The 16,820-nt window shown below is 48.4% G+C and overlaps 2 protein-coding genes across 2 annotated transcripts; both read right to left on the reverse strand.

The window, feature by feature from the left end:
• Nucleotides 1-659: 659 nt before the first annotated feature.
• LOC135389471 (uncharacterized protein K02A2.6-like) lies at nucleotides 660-4,896 on the reverse strand. Its single transcript, XM_064619515.1, has one exon. It carries the CDS (start codon nucleotides 4,734-4,736, stop codon nucleotides 660-662), a length of 4,077 nt encoding a protein of 1,358 aa, XP_064475585.1. The 5' UTR covers nucleotides 4,737-4,896.
• A 7,033-nt stretch (nucleotides 4,897-11,929) lies between these two features.
• LOC135389472 (uncharacterized protein K02A2.6-like) lies at nucleotides 11,930-12,574 on the reverse strand. The gene has a single exon (XM_064619516.1). The coding sequence runs from the start codon at nucleotides 12,572-12,574 to the stop codon at nucleotides 11,930-11,932; it is 645 nt and encodes a 214-aa protein (XP_064475586.1).
• Nucleotides 12,575-16,820: the final 4,246 nt, after the last annotated feature.

Genomic DNA, 16,820 nt, shown 5'->3' on the forward strand with positions numbered 1-16,820 from the left:
GTTCAAGGCCTTCCACCTACCCGTCCACCCCTATTGCACTCGACTTTCAGTACATTGTGCTGCTTGGGTAGCTCCAGTGTCGATAAGGGCGATGTAATCTTTACCCAAAATTCGAACAGCAATGTTTGGTTCTATATCTTGAATGTTATCCCGGACAGAAAAAGCAAAAGGAGCTAAAGCGTCTCCGTTTTTTATCTTGCTGCTTGCAAAGCCAGCTTTAGAATGATTAGGGCCAGTGGTCTCTGCCGACGTCGCTGAGCGAGCGTTCAGTGACGTCGGCTTCGGTCGTTTCCCGTTTGCAAATTACGGGAATTCCATCTGCCACGCGGGCAGTCCCGACGAAAATGGTCAGGGCTGCCGCAACTCCAACAGCCAGCGGACTCCAACAGCAACTCCAACAGCCAGTTGTTGTAGTCTTGCGTGGGTAGCGGAGCATCAGGGAGACGACACGCACACAGTAAAGCAGGTGACAACCAAAAAAACGTTTATTGCAAAGTGCGCAGCCTTTTATCAACTCAACACACGGGGCGGTACCCTCTGTTGGGTGCCCTCAGATACAGTTATCAAGGTCGGTCTTCCGTTATCACATTCCTTCCCCCTTACTTTTGAGGCATCAAACATAACTAGTAAATACATGAGCATGTACTGACATACATTTTTCATTTTCTGAAGTCTGGTGCTTGGTAGCGGTCGGGAAGTCTTGAAACGCGGGAACTTGTGCGGATGACTGGTGTCTCGTGTTGCGGCGTCGTAGCTGATGTGGAGGGGAATCCAAGTTGATCGTTCCCAGCGTCTTGCGTTGCAGGCTGTCCACTGGGTGACCTCTGAGAACGCGGAGTGGAGGAGTTCCGGGTCTTTTCCGGGGTCGCAGCCTGCTTGTCCGGAGGCGGGGTAGACGGAATATCGCGACGGTGGATGTCAGCTACATCCGGCGGCTGCTGGGCAGATGGACTCGGAGCCCTGGTACTTGTCACTGGCACCTTATGCTTCGCAAAGGTCTCTGGAAACACTGATCGACATCGCAGATGATCACTATGCACAAACCGGTCCTGTTCGTTTACGTTCACCACAAACGTCACAGGGCTAACCACACTCACAATTGTCCCTTCTTCCCAGGCGATACCTTCTCCTCGTACGGTCTTAACGTAGACTGGTTGTCCCTCACTGAACAATCTGGGCTTGCGGCGATGCAAACTTTTCTGGTGATCAATGCTTTGGTTGTTGCGCATATCATCTAGGAAGCTTGGTTTAAGTAGCGATAATATAGTACGTGGTGTACGTTTTAGAAAAAGTTCGGCTGGTGTCTTACCAGTTACTGTAGACGGCGTATTCCTGTACGCCATGAGGAAGCTGTCGATACGTTCAGAGATTGGTCTAACCTGACCAGAGTTGTGGTCCTGAAGGACTTGCTTTCGTAGTGTCTTCTTTGTCGTCTGTACCAGGCGCTCCGCGGCACCGTTAGATGACGGGTGGTATGGTGGCGTCTTGGTGTGTTTCACCCCGTGAGTTTGCATGTATGCTTGAAACTCTTGCGAGGTAAATTGTGGTCCATTATCACTTACAATTTCTTCAGGATAGCCGTAGGCTGAGAAAAGCTTCCGTAGCCTTGCAATTGTTGCTGTGGTAGTGGTCGACTTCATGCTAAAAACCTCGACCCATTTTGAATACGAGTCGATGACAACTAAAAGGTTGACCGAAGTGTGTGTTGCGAAATCTAGATGAATCCTTTGCCAAATCCTGGCTGGGTATGTCCATGGCTGATGCGGAACTGTCGGCACGCCAGCTTGAACAGCCTGACAGATTCGACATTTACGAACTTGCTCTTCGACTTGGCTGTCGAGACCTGGCCACCATACGAAGTTCCTGGCCAACATTTTCATTCGGCTAATGCCTGGGTGCTCCTCGTGAAGTATGGCCAAAACCGCTGGCCGAAGCTGTTCGGGAACGACGACACGTGTCCCCCAAGTAACACACCCTTGCTCCAATGACAATTCGTCTCGCCGTGCGAAGAACGGTCGATACTGTTCATCAAACGATGCGGCCCATCCGTTCAGCGTGTAGTCCGCGACACGACTGATGATCTTATCACGTTTCGTAGCTTCCGCGATATCTTTTGCGGTGATTGGGGAGACGTTGAAGAATGCTAGACATTCTGGTGGGGGGTCGCACTTTTGACTTGCTAGGGGAAGCCGAGATAATGCGTCTGCGGCTTGCATGTCTTGACCTTTACGATATCGCAGAGCATATGAGTAAGCAGAAAGCGTGAGCGCCCAGCGCTGTATCCTTGCCGCTGCTAAAGCTGGGATCGCCTTGTTTGCCGCGAGAATTCCAAGTAACGGTTGGTGGTCGGTATAAATAACAAAATGTCTTCCATATAAGTAGCGATGGAAACGTTTGAGTCCAAAAATAATAGCAAGTGCTTCTTTTTCGCACTGTGCGTAGTTCTTCTCTGAGGCTGTCAACGTGCGGGACGCAAAGGCGATTGGTCTTTCGCTGCCGTCGCTCATGATGTGGAAAATAATGGCTCCCACGCCGTAGGCTGACGCGTCGCAAATTAGTCCAAGCGGTTTGCGAACGTCGTAGTAGACGAGGCATTTGCTTTTCACGAGAAGCTGTTTTGTGTCTTCGAAAGCTCTCTTGCACGCTGGTGTCCACCTCCATAGCTGGTCTTTTTTTAGGAGCTCGTAGAGAGGTGCCGCGACCGTAGATACATTTCTGAGGAATCTTCCGTAGAAATTTAGTAGGCCCAAGTACGCCTGAAGTTCTGTCTTGTTGCAAGGCTCCGGTGCTTTGACGATTGCCTTCGTCTTCGTGTCTGTCGGGAAGATGCCTTGGCTAGTGATCTGGTGCCCGAGGTACGTCACAGACGACCGGAAGAACTGACACTTTTTTTCCTTTATCGTTAGACCGTGTTCCTGAAGTTTCAGTAGCACTTCTTCCAGCGTCTTCTTGCAATCGACCAAGTCCTTCCCTGCGATGATCACGTCATCAATATAGCATCCGACTTTCGGAACGTCTTTTAGTACTTGGTCCATGAGGGCCTGAAAAATCGCTGGCGCGCTGGATATCCCAAACGGAAGCCGTTGGTATTCGAACAGGCCTAGAGGAGTGTTGACAGTCAGTAGTTTCTTCGACGCCGGACTCAGCTTTACTTGTTGGTACGCCGCTGCGAGGTCCAGCACGCAAAACACGTTGCCTCCTACAAGTTTGGCGAATAGTTCCTCGGGATGTGGCAACGGGTAATGGTCCGTCTTCAATACCGGGTTTATGGTGATTTTGTAATCGCCACATAATCGAAGGCCTTGCCCGTCCTTCTTCGGCACACAAACAAGTGGTGTGGCCCACTCACTGTGAGATACACGCTTCAGGATCCCTTCCTTTTCTAAAGAATCAAGCTCCTTCATGACTTGCTCGCGCAGCGCAAATGGAACTGCCCTGGCTTTACAGAACACTGGTCGCGAAGCTTCTTTGACCACGACCTGTGCCTCGAAGTTACGAACTACGCCGGGCGACATACGAAATACACTGCTGTATTTGTCTTTAAGTGTTTGCAACTCGATGACTGCAGGGTCTTTTGATGCGTAGTGAAGAAACCCATTCCAGTTGAGTTTTAGTGTTTGCAGCCAATCCCTTCCAAGAAGCAATGGGAGGTCTTCGCCGCAGTCGTCAACGACAACGATAGGGAGTATTTTGCTCTGTCCTTCGTACTGCACGTTGACCTGAAGCTTTCCGACGACTGTCAGTTTGCCCCCTGCGTAGGTTCGCAGTACTACTTCAGTTTGCTGGCACGGCAGCTTTTTGAATCTCTCTTCGTAGAGTTGCTTTGGCATAATCGATACAGATGCTCCTGTATCTACTATCATGGAAACAGGCTGTCCCTCGATTGAGACGATGACACTATATCCCTTAGCTTTAGCGGTCACAGAATATACCATGAAGGCGTCATCACTTGACTCGGTTTCAACGCTTTCTTCTACACAATCGACCTTTTTCACATTTCTCCGCCGATTGTTGCTGCACCGACACATTTTCTTCAAGTGTCCAACTTTTGAGCATGACGAACAGCGATATTCCTTGTACCAACACTGATTTGGGTCGTGGAATTTACCGCATCGATAACACTTTTGTGCTTTACCAGTTTTTCTCTGGCGCTGTGCGTTCGCTGTCTTCGTGCTATCTAATCTAACCATGTTCACGTCTGGCGGGAATCGCTGGTGCATTTGGCTGGTCTGTTTTGCTGCCTGTTCCTTATCTCGTGCCGTCTTACAAGCCTTTTCAAACGTTAAGTCGTCCATGGCAAAAAGTGCTCTTTGCGTTTCTTCGCACTTCAAGCCGGCAACTAATCTGTCACGCAATGCGTCGTTCAGAAACGAATCGAACTCACACTTTCTGGCGAGTTCTTTTAGGGCTAATGTGAAGTCTTCAACGCTCTCATGCGCTTCCTGGCAACGTCGATTAAACTTGCAGCGTTCTGCAATTATAGACGGTTTTGGACTATAGTGCTCTTCCAAGAGGCCTTTTAGCTCCCGGTAGGATTTATTCCCTGGCACGTCCGGAACGACTAAGTTCTTTAGGACTTCATATGTCTTTGCACCTATCACTGTGAGGAACGTTGCTTTCTTTTTGTCTTCTGAAATATCATTTGCTGTCACATAATGCTCAAATCGTTCCATGTAGGAGTTAAAGTTGTCGTGAGACTGGTCAAACTCGAGCAATCTTCCTACCCTGGCCGACATCTTTCTCCGCTGCTATTTACTTGCTTTTAACTGCCTGAATTGAGCAATGGATGTGCGGTGCTCGCCTACCTGGAGGTAATTGAATCCGAATGTCTTCGTCGCCAGTTGTTGTAGTCTTGCGTGGGTAGCGGAGCATCAGGGAGACGACACGCACACAGTAAAGCAGGTGACAACCAAAAAAACGTTTATTGCAAAGTGCGCAGCCTTTTATCAACTCAACACACGGGGCGGTACCCTCTGTTGGGTGCCCTCAGATACAGTTATCAAGGTCGGTCTTCCGTTATCACAGTTCTGCGCTCTTGTCGCGGAAGGCACCGCTGTTCTTGGTCTCCCGTGCGCTGCTCCCCGAAGCTTCGGGTCGCGCTAGGTCTAGCAGGATGCAGTCCTGCCAGGGTCACCCTTCGTTGATAACGAAAGGGGTCAAGTTGCCGGTGGGATGACTCCGCAATGTAAGGGTTACGGTAGCTGTCATCCAGACTCACCGCAGGTGAGTGCTCAACCGGGGCCACACCCGCAGACCACGCGCAACGCGGTTCCAAGACCTCTTCGGGTGGTGGCGGGGGCCGATACTCGGCTTCTGCCAGGAGGTCGCCTTGTATAGTACGAGCCTCCTGGGCCAACGCTTCTAGACTATTGAAGCGCTGGGCTCGGAGATAGGGCCGGAAGCGCGGGTGGCATTGTCGGATTGCCCGTGTCACCCGTCGTTCCTCTGGAGCGGTGGGATCTGCTCTCTTGTACAGTTCTTGTAAGGCCCGAACGAATTCCAGTAGGCTCTCATTAGGATTTAGGAAACAGAATAGGACTTTCTGCCCTCTGATGTTTTGACGTACTTGATAGAGTTGTAAAACCTGCAACAAAATAAACAAGATGCGTATAAACAGTTTTGTCTTTTGCTTTTGAATTTAACAAACTAGTTATATTTTACCACTTGTTCACATTTTTTTATTCTCTGTTGGTGAAAAGATTACAGGAACAATAATGCTGCAGATCAAACAATGACCTGTCATCTTGATGAAGATGACAACATTTCTTCAGGCATGCTAAGTGAGACAAAAGAAATGTACAATGAAGGTTGTACAAAAACAGCAAATATCCGTCGACTAAAACTTTATATATGTGGATGTTACCACATCGTGTAACGAAAGGAAAGTTAGGTAGCAAACGAGCTGGTGGTGACGATCCATGACTTGAAAGCCCGAGACGAGGTAAGGACTGTGAACAACACTGTGAAACAACAGTGAACCCTTATGGAATCGAACAATGGTGCTGGCCAGGGAGGCTCACCTTCATAGAAGGCTCCTTCGAGAAACCCTTTGTATCCTCAGTTATGGGAACTGTGTCAGCAAAGCTTCTTTGACCTTGTCTCCCGCTTTGAAGAACTTATTAGCTTACCCCCACTCTCCCACCTAGTGTCTATTTAAATATTGTTGTGCAATAAACCTGTCAGCTGAGTTTGAGACCGTGTTTGCATTTGTCTGTTATGGTCCCTACCTCGTCTCGGGTTTTCAAGTCATGGAACATCGTGTAGTTTCTATCCAAAAGCAGGACTAGGCAAGGTTGTTTGGTGGTAGTTGGTAGGTTGTCGGCATGTTGATGTGCTATACCGTTATAGCACATCAATATAGATGAGGGGCAAACACAGTAGACAGTGTGATGGCTGCAAACTCAAGTGAAGATGTATTCACCAGAAGAAGCAACCGAAAGCATGAGTAGACAAAGGCAGTGCCCATGCAGTGTATTGTGAACCACACTAATCTCTGAGAAGGTAGAATCGGAAGAGCAATAAAGAGAAATGACAGTTGCGTCCGAGATAGGGGAACCCTGCAAATTTAGGACGAATATGATGTGGCAACCTTGCATGGCTCACTACAGCTCTGACACACATTGAACAATTCCAGTAGTGGGGCTTCAACGACAATGAACGTTCGCCGTTTCATTGGGAAATCAAGTGTAGAGGATGCATCTCTAGGAAATTAATTAGCGTTCCTTTAGTCATAAAGTCATAACTACAAGTGAACAGGAAGTATTCTTGTTCCCATCAAACAAGCTAGTAATACTCATCGGTTTCTTCTCCTATTGTTGACGTCATCCTAATGTTCTGCACCTGTCCAAACACTAAAAAAAATGTCACAAAGTCTGCAACACGTAACAAATCTAGTGCTCCCATCTGTGGACTTTGCATACCTGCTTTCAGATATTTGTGTCATGTCAACTTGAGTGCCTGGATCACACACACGAAGCAGTTTTGCGCCACTTTCAACACTGGAAGGCCCCTAAAATTAGATTTGTTGATGTTGACAATGTTGAGTACGGGACAAGTAGGATAACATAGGTTAAATGGAATACGTCATCGCTATATTATAATTTATACATGTGTGGCGCCTGTACATACCTAAGACGCTGTGTTGAACTCGTCACCTCGGTGAACCAAAATCACTGGGTACTGAGCATGAATGGGGTGAGCACTGAGTGTGCTTCGTTAAGTCTTCGCAATTCGCCTTCTACGGGATATTCGTAGTCATCGGCAGCAAAATGAGCTCAGCACACACGACACGACTGCTACATCTAATAACCGAGTGTTTCGAACCACGTTCGTTTTCGAGCACTCTCCTTTTGAATCTCGTGGTAGAAAACGCCCGCCGCCGATGGTGAACGAACATGATATTTGCATCCCCGAACACCAAAACTACACCAGGCATATGTAGGTCTCTCGAATAATTGACACAACAGCCACGAACATGTCATTCACTTATACTTCCTGCATCGCGCGACCAACATAACCACCCACGACGTAAACAATAAACGTGATAACACAGATGGCCTTGCAGATGGCGCGGCGGATCGTATCTCGTAGCGGCGAAGTAGCTGACTGCTTTATTAACGTATAAACTATGGAAGTGAGTGTCATTTTTAAAATGGCGTTTAACTGTAAGATAATGTGCGTCAACTTTGTTCTCTACAATATTAACTCTCACGTGGTAAGGGTTGACCAATCCCTGGGAGCCCTGGACCCGAAACCCAAGTTGCTCTTTTTCGCCGTTCGCTGGCAGCACCGTCCATGTTCTGACAATCTTCAAAATATTTATACGTAAAAAATATGCCGAATTGAGAAGTAATGCTTTCTGTGTGTTATCAACCAACGACGTTGTGCACGATAGTGGGTAAAAATATGGGGGTTATTTTTCACTTTTCGGTCCCTTTAAGGGTACTATAGGCAGTTCCAGTTTCCGTTTCGAAAATCGTTTTTTTTAAAGTCATTCATTACCACAGTCTTGGCGCTTATGGCCTTTGTCGCTTTCGCGCCATTAAAATACAATCATCATCATCATCATCTTACCAATAACAATTTTGACTTCGACAACAAACACCACATTCAAATCAGTGGCACTGCCATGGGAACAAAAATGGCTCAAAACTATGCAAATAGCTTCATAGTATCCCTGGAGGAGGCATTCCGAGCCGGCCGTGAAAAACAACCAGTACTTTATAAACGATTTCTAGACGACATATTCGTAATTTGACCCCACTCCGAGGACGACTTTTTGGAGTTCATCAATGACTTTAACTCGGTACATGCAAGCATAAAATTCACCCATACTTACCTTTTTGGATATAGATGTCGTAATTGAAAACGACAAAGTCTCAACCGATCTATTCCGCAAACCTACGGACTCCCAGCAATACCTCTCGTTTCAGTGTTGCCACCCAAGACACACTAAACTTTCCATACCGTATAGCCTAGCAATTCGATATCGTAGAATTTGTTCAGACGATCGCAAGTTAGATGAGCATCTTAATGAACTCGAAAATACGCTCGTAAGCCGCAAATATCCTCCTCAGTTAATTCGAGACGCACTTTCCCGCGCAAAGCAATCCAACCGCCAGGCCCTTCGCAACCGAAACGAAACAGTACAGGTGTCCAACTCTACAAATCTCATTGTTACGTTCCAGGGAAACGCTCCTAACGTGAACGCCATTCTAAAGCACCATCATCCCATACTCTTGCAATCTGAACGCGCACAGTCTATCTTCCCAGAGCCACCCCGCATAATATACCGCCGCAATCGCGATCTTCAGGGCAGACTACTAAGCGCTAAAGTTAACAAACCAACAGGTCAAACAACAGGCTGCAAACCTTGTAATGGCAGAAGATGTCAGGTCTGCAAATTAATGCAGACATGCAACACAGTCGAAAGCACTAATTCACGCTTCAATGCAATTATACGCAGGGATTCTGATTGCAACTCCGGTACTGTCATTTACGCCATTCAATGTAATACCTGGAATGCACAATATATCGGACAGACGAAAACCTCATTCAGAATCCGATTTAATACTATACCTATGACGTAGCTAAGAAACCCACTCTGTCTGTTTCATGCCATTTCCAGCAACCTGGTCACTCTATTGAGGATGTATCGGTTTTTATTCTTGAATCTGGATTCCAATCAGACAGGTCAAATGAACAGCGGGAGTCCTTCCTTATTTATAAGTTCAAATTTCTCATAAACGAAGACTTGGGCACCCTTTCAACTGTTCGCAGTTTAAGCACAAAATAAAAAGACTCAATCAGCCTCCTCATACCCACAGTTCACTTGGTGAAATGTTTTTTGCAGGTCATAACAGTTCAAATATAAGCCCCTCTAGAGGGCTATACACGTCACAGGCCATCCTCCTCCTGAGTACTCGAGCAAACAGCAAACTATTGCTAAACTTCACAAAATGGATCTTCGTATGCATCACCCGACCAAGACAATTCTATGAACGATGCAATGACCCCGATGACACACCACTAGGAAAATTCCCGCACCGGACACGACAACAGTCGCCGCTTGGCGCACTGAAACCCCACTAACGTCACCGAGAAGAGAGTTTTAGAACACACTGAAACGGACGACCTCTCCAGTCCCAAAGAAGGCGGACACAGGGGACACGTGTTTCGCCGTGTTTGCGGCTCGTCAGCTCTGGGTAGCTGCGCATCGTTTGGAATTGGCAAACCAGGGGTCGCTCAGCGAGCGATATACACATGGGAGGGTGACTGAGCACTTCTCAATGCCACAGCGCAAGCCAGTGAATTATAATGAGGAAAAGAAGCCAGCGGTCGCCAGGCTCCGGACACGTGTGGTTGAAGAACGTCGCCAACGGCTACGCTGGACGCGTCCACCATGAGCGAGGTTGGGGCGTCGTGGTGTGGGTGGAACAGAACCGACACGGATGCAATTTCCTGCTTGATGGTCTCAAATGCAGCAGTAGCTTCTTGTGTCCAGAGTAAATGAGAAGGAGATCTGCCGCGCTTGGTAGTAAGCAGGGCTTCGAGAGGGCGGAGCTTGGAGGCACAGGATGGGATAAAGCGCCGATAGAAATGTATGAAGCCCAAGAACTGGCGCAGCTTGGTCACCCAAGTGGGCAGAGGAAAATCTCTAATAGGCCGGGTCCACTTGCCGCCATTAGTGGGGGGCCGGCGGGTTTCCCGTCCAGGTACAAGGAAGCAGGCAATGATTGTCGTTCGCACCAAAGCGACGGTGGTACCAGCAGAGGCCACCTGAATTGTCCGACCGAGAGCGCGATCGGCGTTCCGACGGGGGGCCTCTGCGGTGTCGAGGGCGGCGCGAACTTGGGGATCGCGGGCGGGTGACAAGTGACGCGACAAGCTGCGTGAGGTGGCTGATCTGATGTGCCATCACCTGAATGTCGGGTGGAGAAAGGGGGGGACGATGGTCGGCCTGTGGCGCAGGAGTGGCGTTCTCTAAAGCCGTAGGTCGCTCAAGAACGCTGACTTGGTTGGGTGAGGCGACCTCCATAACCGCGTCAGCAAGGGAAGCAAGCTCGTCCAGGGGTAGGTTCGACGCGGTGGCCAGAACCATTTGGACGTTAGTTGGCAGGTGTTGCATGAAAAGTTGGTGCTGGAATTGGTCACCGGCTGCGGAAACATCGTCTCCCAAAAGCTGCTTCATCCGACGTATAAGCTGCGTTGGACGCCTATCGCCGAGCTCTTGTGCGGATAACAACTACCTGAGGCGCTCGCGGTCAGATGTGGAAGTGCGTTTGAGCAAGGCTGTCTTAAGTCGGTCATACGGGTTCTCGGGTGGTGAGGAGGTGATGAGATCGTGCACCTCTTCGGCGGCGGTTGGAGACAGAGCCGAGATGACGTTGTAGAACCGGGTGGTCTGGAAAGTGATGCCGGACAGATGGAACTGCGCTTCGGCTTGGGCAAACCAAATGGCTGGATTACGGTCCCAGAATGGAAGTAGTTTGACGGCGACAGCGGTCACGCGGGGTGATGATGGCGACGCGTTGTCGCCTTGAGACATCGTCGGAGAAGGTTGGGATTGTTCAAACGTCCGGGTCACCAATGTAGTGCTAGAGGCACAAGACAGTACACAGAAATGAGGGAAGACCGGCTAGCCGAACAACGGCCCGAGCTGGCCATGCAGTCGAGTTTTATTAACCGCGCGCCTTGATCATTGGTGCGCGGGGGATGATGATGGCGATGCCGCTACATATCGCTCGCTGAGCGACCCCTGGTTTGCCAATTCCGAACGATGCGCAACTACTACCCAGAGCTGACGAGCCGCAAACACGGCGAATCACGTGTCCTCTGGTGCTGCCGCATCGTTCCATGAGTACCCATATACATATATATATATATATATAAAGAGGGGGAAAAGCCATTAAAAAAATAAGTAAATGATGCTAGACGTGTTTGAAATTCAAACTTACAGATTAAGATGGCTTCTATGGCTGCACGTAGAGAAACAGATACTCATGGAACGATGCGACAGCACCAGAGGACACGTGTTTCGCCGTGTTTGCTGTGCAAGTAAGGGTCTGTAGGTCAGTACACGTTTATTGTAGAACGATACAATGGCTACCCGAACTGGGCGCGCGAGATATTTTACTTATCACGAGGCTCGCAGAGCCTCTTCGTCGTTATAGCACATCTCCCCCCTTTAATGCACTCAGCTAACAAACCTGTCCCAGCCACACAAACACACTCATTCAAATCCAACTTGAAGTCTTTTCACTGGCTTCACCACTCTGCCGCTGCGAGTAGTCATTCCTGTTGGGTTATGTGGGGGGTGGTCTCCCGGTTGGTGGCCGGAACTGTCAGACGAACCAGCTTGTGAAACTTCCCCAGACGACGACCTAGCGGAGACAGCAAGCTCAGGCCCAGGGCCTGTTCCTCCTCCGAGTTACTGGGGACGAGAGTCGGACGTGGGAGCTGCTAACGTGTCTGCAGAAGGACCTTTTTGGGGGCAATCAGAGGACGGTGACGGTACAGGTATCAAGTGATATCTGTTCCTACGGAGTACACCATCGTCCATCTGAATGTTGTAGGACCGAGGCGCTGCTGCTGGTGCCTGAACCACGCCACTTGATCGGGTGTCCGTTATCCATACCCTCTCGCCTTGCCGTAGGGGTGGCAAGGTTCGCACACCATGTCGCTGGTCATAGTTTCTTTTTTGCATTTCAATGCGACGCTCTTCCCATTGACGCAACTGATTCCGATTTGGTGTCTTTGGACTTAACAGCGACGCGGCGGTAGGAAGCGACGTGCGAAGACGGCGACCCATAAGTAGCTCAGCCGGACTGAAACCATTTCCTAATGGTGTAGCGCGGTAGCTCTGAAGAGCTTTATACGCATCGTCCGACTTTTTGAGACTGAGCTTTATGACACAGACAGCGGCTTCGACGAAGCCGTTGCTTTGTGGAAAACGTGGACTAGAAGTCATGTGTTCAAATGACCACTCTTTCGCGAATGTAGCAAAGTCACTGCCCACAAGTCTCCGAAATTGTGGTCCATTGTCGCTGATGAGTACTTCTTGCGTTCCGTGCATGGCAATTATGGATTTCAGGTGATCGATGACCGCTGAACTTGTTAAGTTGGTCAAAGGAGCCAGTTCCGGATATCTTGAATATAATCTGTTACCAGCAGGAACCACCTGCCACTAAGGTAGAAAAGATCGACCGCTACCTTCTGCCATGGGCGCTCTGGGAACGGCGAAGGCATCAACGGCTCATGCCTATTGCTAGACTCCTGGACACAGCGCGGACATCTTCGAACACCATCCTCGATGTCCTTAGAAACTCCAGGCCACCAAACCGTCTGCCTGGCTCTTTCCCTGCACTTTGTGACCCCAGCATGCCCTTCATGGATCTTATCGAGTATATCTCTTCTCATGGCGACGGGGATAAGAATTCGGTACCCTTTCATGAGGAGTCCGTCGTCGAGAGAAAGGTTAAACCTCTCTTGCCAGTAGTTCTTACAGCTCGAGTCAACAAGTGCTTTGTCTGGCCAGCCTTGTTGAAGGTAATTCGACAGCATCTGACACGAAGTGTCTTCGTATTGCGCCTTCTTGATTTGGAACAATCTCTGATCTGTCGCAGGAAAGTAGGTGACGATTCCCCTGACGTAAGCCGCCAGCTCATTCTCCAGCCCACTGCCTTCAATGTCCAGAGCTGACGAGCCGCAAACACGGCGAAAGACGTGTCCTCTGGTGCTGTCGCATCGTTCCATGAGTATCTGTTTCTCTACGTGCAGCCATAGAAGCCATCTTAATCTGTAATTTTGAATAACAAACACGTCTAGTATCATCTACTTCTGTATTTAATGGCTTTTTTCCTGCATTATAATTCACTGGCTTGCACTGTGGCATTGACGAGTGCTCAGTCACCCTCCCAGGTGTAGATCGCTCGCTGACTGACCCCTGGTGTGCCAATTCCGAACGATGCGTAGCTACCCAGAGCTGACGAGCCGCAAACACGGCGAAACACATGTCCTCTGGTGTTGTCGCATCGTTCCATGAGTATCTGTTTCACTGCGTGCAGCGATAGAAGCCATCTTAATCTGTAATTTTGAATAACAAACACGTCTAGTATCATCTACTTGTGTATTTAATGGATTTTTTTCCTGCATATATACAGGGTGTCCACGCTAAGTGTGAACAGATTTTTAAAAAATATATATAACACTTTTTCCAAGATGAAATGAATTGCAATATAGCATATGCTAAAGGGCGCTCCCTAGGAGGGCATTAGCAAAGTCCAAAGGCAATGTCTTAATTAACTTTCATTAATTAACTTTTTAATTATAAAAGCTACAAAGTTGTCCCAATGAGAACATCTGTTCCTTTCGGTCACCTGATATCGTAGCCGCTTTCAGAACAAAAATCCGTTCGATAGATCGCCCGCAAAAAATTCGTGAAGGAACGCCATTTTTTTCTTTATTTTGTTCATTGCGCTTCTTAGAGGACGCGTCTTTCTTTCACCCCCAATGTGAGAGGGAGAAAGAGCACAGTATCGCCTCTCGCGTCCTGGAAAAATATTAAAAGGAAACAGAAAATGCAACCGAAGATAAGTACAGTTCCAGAGTCACCCGATACATTTGTTTTTGTTTTGTTTCCGCAAGTTAAAGCTCATCTTCGACGCATGAGGCGGTGTGATTTTGAACTGCAGCACGCGCCGGGGTGTCCACACAGGAGCATGCAACAATGACTTTCGAAGAAAGTACCTAATCGGAAACACGCCAGGTCAGTGGCTCCATAGAGTTGATTTCGTCGACAAGCTTTTCAAGGAATAACAACATACTGGGACGAGATTTGCCAAGCCAAAGTTATGCAAGCATGCAATTCTGGAATCGTTGTTCAGGTGGCAGTTCGTTCACGAGAAGCTGAATGGGCCACATGGACACCTCAGATGATTTATAACCGGACTTCCGTCCCTGTTTTAAGTAAGCGAGAGGTCAGACCATGTCACGTCACCCTCGTTGTGCAGCTTCCGAAGTCTGACTGTTGCCTCGACGAGTTGCACGTGCAGCATATTAGTTTTCGGTATCTTCAAGCAACCACTTGTAATACCGACAATAATAGTGGTGACTGGCATACTTATCGGCCCTTGGAAGCCAGAGCTTCCGAAGGAGATATTTTCTGCCTGGTAGCACATCGCTTGAGGAATCATAAAGTGAGTTGATAAGCTTCAGGAGGTCGTCAACAGCGGACCATGTTAGTACATGGCTCACAGTAAATGCCATGACCATGCAAATTACCTCTACCTTTTTGGGTTGATGAATTTGGCAGGGTATCTTCCCCATATTCACGGAAAGCTTCAGCAAGTACTTCTGCTTCGGTGATCTTATCCATGTTGTGGCTGAGTGCTGTGGTTTCAGGATCACCGATTTGGGGCTCTGTGTTCGATTCAGTGGCACAGCTGTCAAAGTTACTCAAGCTGTCCTCTGAAGAAGGCAAATTATCTTCCATGTTGATGTCGAGGCTCTCCACAGGCTCTGCGGCGCAGGGACCGTCCTCGCGCGTGACGGACTCTTGAATAACATTGTTATTCACTTGAAAAGAAATCGGTACGCAACCGATCTGATTCACGGGTAGACTTGTCGGATTCCATGTGAGATTACTTGTTGTTAATGACTTCATATCGGGTGCCGTCGGATTGCTGTCACCGCTTTCTGCCAGACCTACACGTGGACCTGTGCTGTTTACTTGGTCGTTTGTGCTTGACGCCGTCCCTGTTCTGCTGTAGAATGCACTTTGGGGAACCTGAAATGGTGCGTCCTTGTACAAATACTTATTTTTTTTCTTTTTTATTCCTCTTCTGCTCCTGTTAGTGGGCATTTTCAGATAGTAACGCTAGGAGACACAACCGTAACTGTCGCGGTAAGAATCTGGACAGCTAGCGGCTAAGAACATGACCTCTGTTTCGTAAATGCTTATTCTCTCGGTTTTGTTTTTAATACAAATCATCATATAAGTAGTGATATGAACTTACATTTCTGGGATTGCACATACTTGATAATAATTTATAATGTTCGTAAGAAAATGGTTGCACTATATTTGTCATCTAATATAAACATTAAATAAATAAATCACAAAAATATAAATATTTTTCTAATCTACAACAGAGTGATAAATTACAATTCTTTATAACTCCACACAATCCTTTGTGCTTCTTATCTTCTCTTCCAAGTTCTGGAACTTCATGCCACAGCGCAAAAGTGCTCCACTTGGACTACGTACGTACGGCGCAAGACCACCAGTGATCTCGTCTCTGCCAACATGCAACAGCGTTGACCCAGTTCGTGTTGTAATCGTTGAGCTGTACTTGGATCACGTGTGGTGGGCTTACCGAATAGTGTGTTTTCCACGCCGAATTTTCTGCAGGGCAAAGTCAGTCACACACTGAATAAACAATGTACGAGGGGTGTTCAAGTCAAAGCGGGACTTTTCATTTTTCGCAAAAGTAAAATGAACTTACAGGCGAGAAATTAGTTTTATTTTTTCAACGTAATCTCCAGCTGCACTAATGTACTTGTCCCAGCGTCTCACGAGGGCTCGGATGCCAGCAGCGTAGAAATCCTTACCGGTGCGTAGCAGCCATGATCGGACCGCATTCTTGACCTCGTCGTCGCAGCTGAAGTGGCGGCCCCCAAAGAGCCCCTTCAGCGGCCCGAAGGGATGGAAATATCTGGGGGGAGGTCTGGACTGTAAGGGGGATGTGGCAGCAACTCCCAGCCAAGTTCCTGTAAGGTGCGTGTCGTGAGATGCACGGTATGTCTGCGCGCGTTGTCTTGTAGGAGGAGGACTCCTTTGGTGATGAGGCCCGGCGGATTTTGCTTCAGCGCCTTATGCACATCCCTGAGAAACTGGCAGTAATATGCACTATTGATGGTGCTACCACTGGGCACAAAATCAACATGAACAACGCCAGCCTAGTCCCAGAAAACCATGGCCTTACCCGCAGACGGGGTGCTTCGGAACTTCTTGGGAGATGGCGAGCACGGATGCTTGCACTGGTTTAATGCGCGTTTAGATTCAGGAGTGAAATGGCGCACCCACCTTTCATCGCACGTGATGATCCGATCAAGGAACGGCTGTCCTTTAGTGTCGAAACGGTACCTTAGCTCTTTTTTTTAATTCCGTGTTAGGGCCGCGAAGCAACTGTGGCTATGAGCGGCGTACAGACGTGGACAGATGGTGAGAGGACAGCAGGAAGGAGTGGGAGACAGGGGGGTTAGTATGCGTCCTAGGCCGATTTCAGGGGGAAATGTGCCGACATTCGTCTGGAAACTCTTCG

The sequence above is a fragment of the Ornithodoros turicata genome, chromosome 3 (assembly GCF_037126465.1).
Source record: "Ornithodoros turicata isolate Travis chromosome 3, ASM3712646v1, whole genome shotgun sequence".
Classification (NCBI taxonomy): Eukaryota; Metazoa; Arthropoda; class Arachnida; order Ixodida; family Argasidae; genus Ornithodoros; species Ornithodoros turicata.

Bases quoted from the DNA above. Each gene is read 5' to 3' on its own strand.
- LOC135389471 (XM_064619515.1), bottom strand. From the start codon at position 4,736: ATGTCGGCCAGGGTAGGAAGATTGCTCGAGTTTGACCAGTCTCACGAC.
- LOC135389472 (XM_064619516.1), bottom strand. From the start codon at position 12,574: ATGCACGGAACGCAAGAAGTACTCATCAGCGACAATGGACCACAATTT.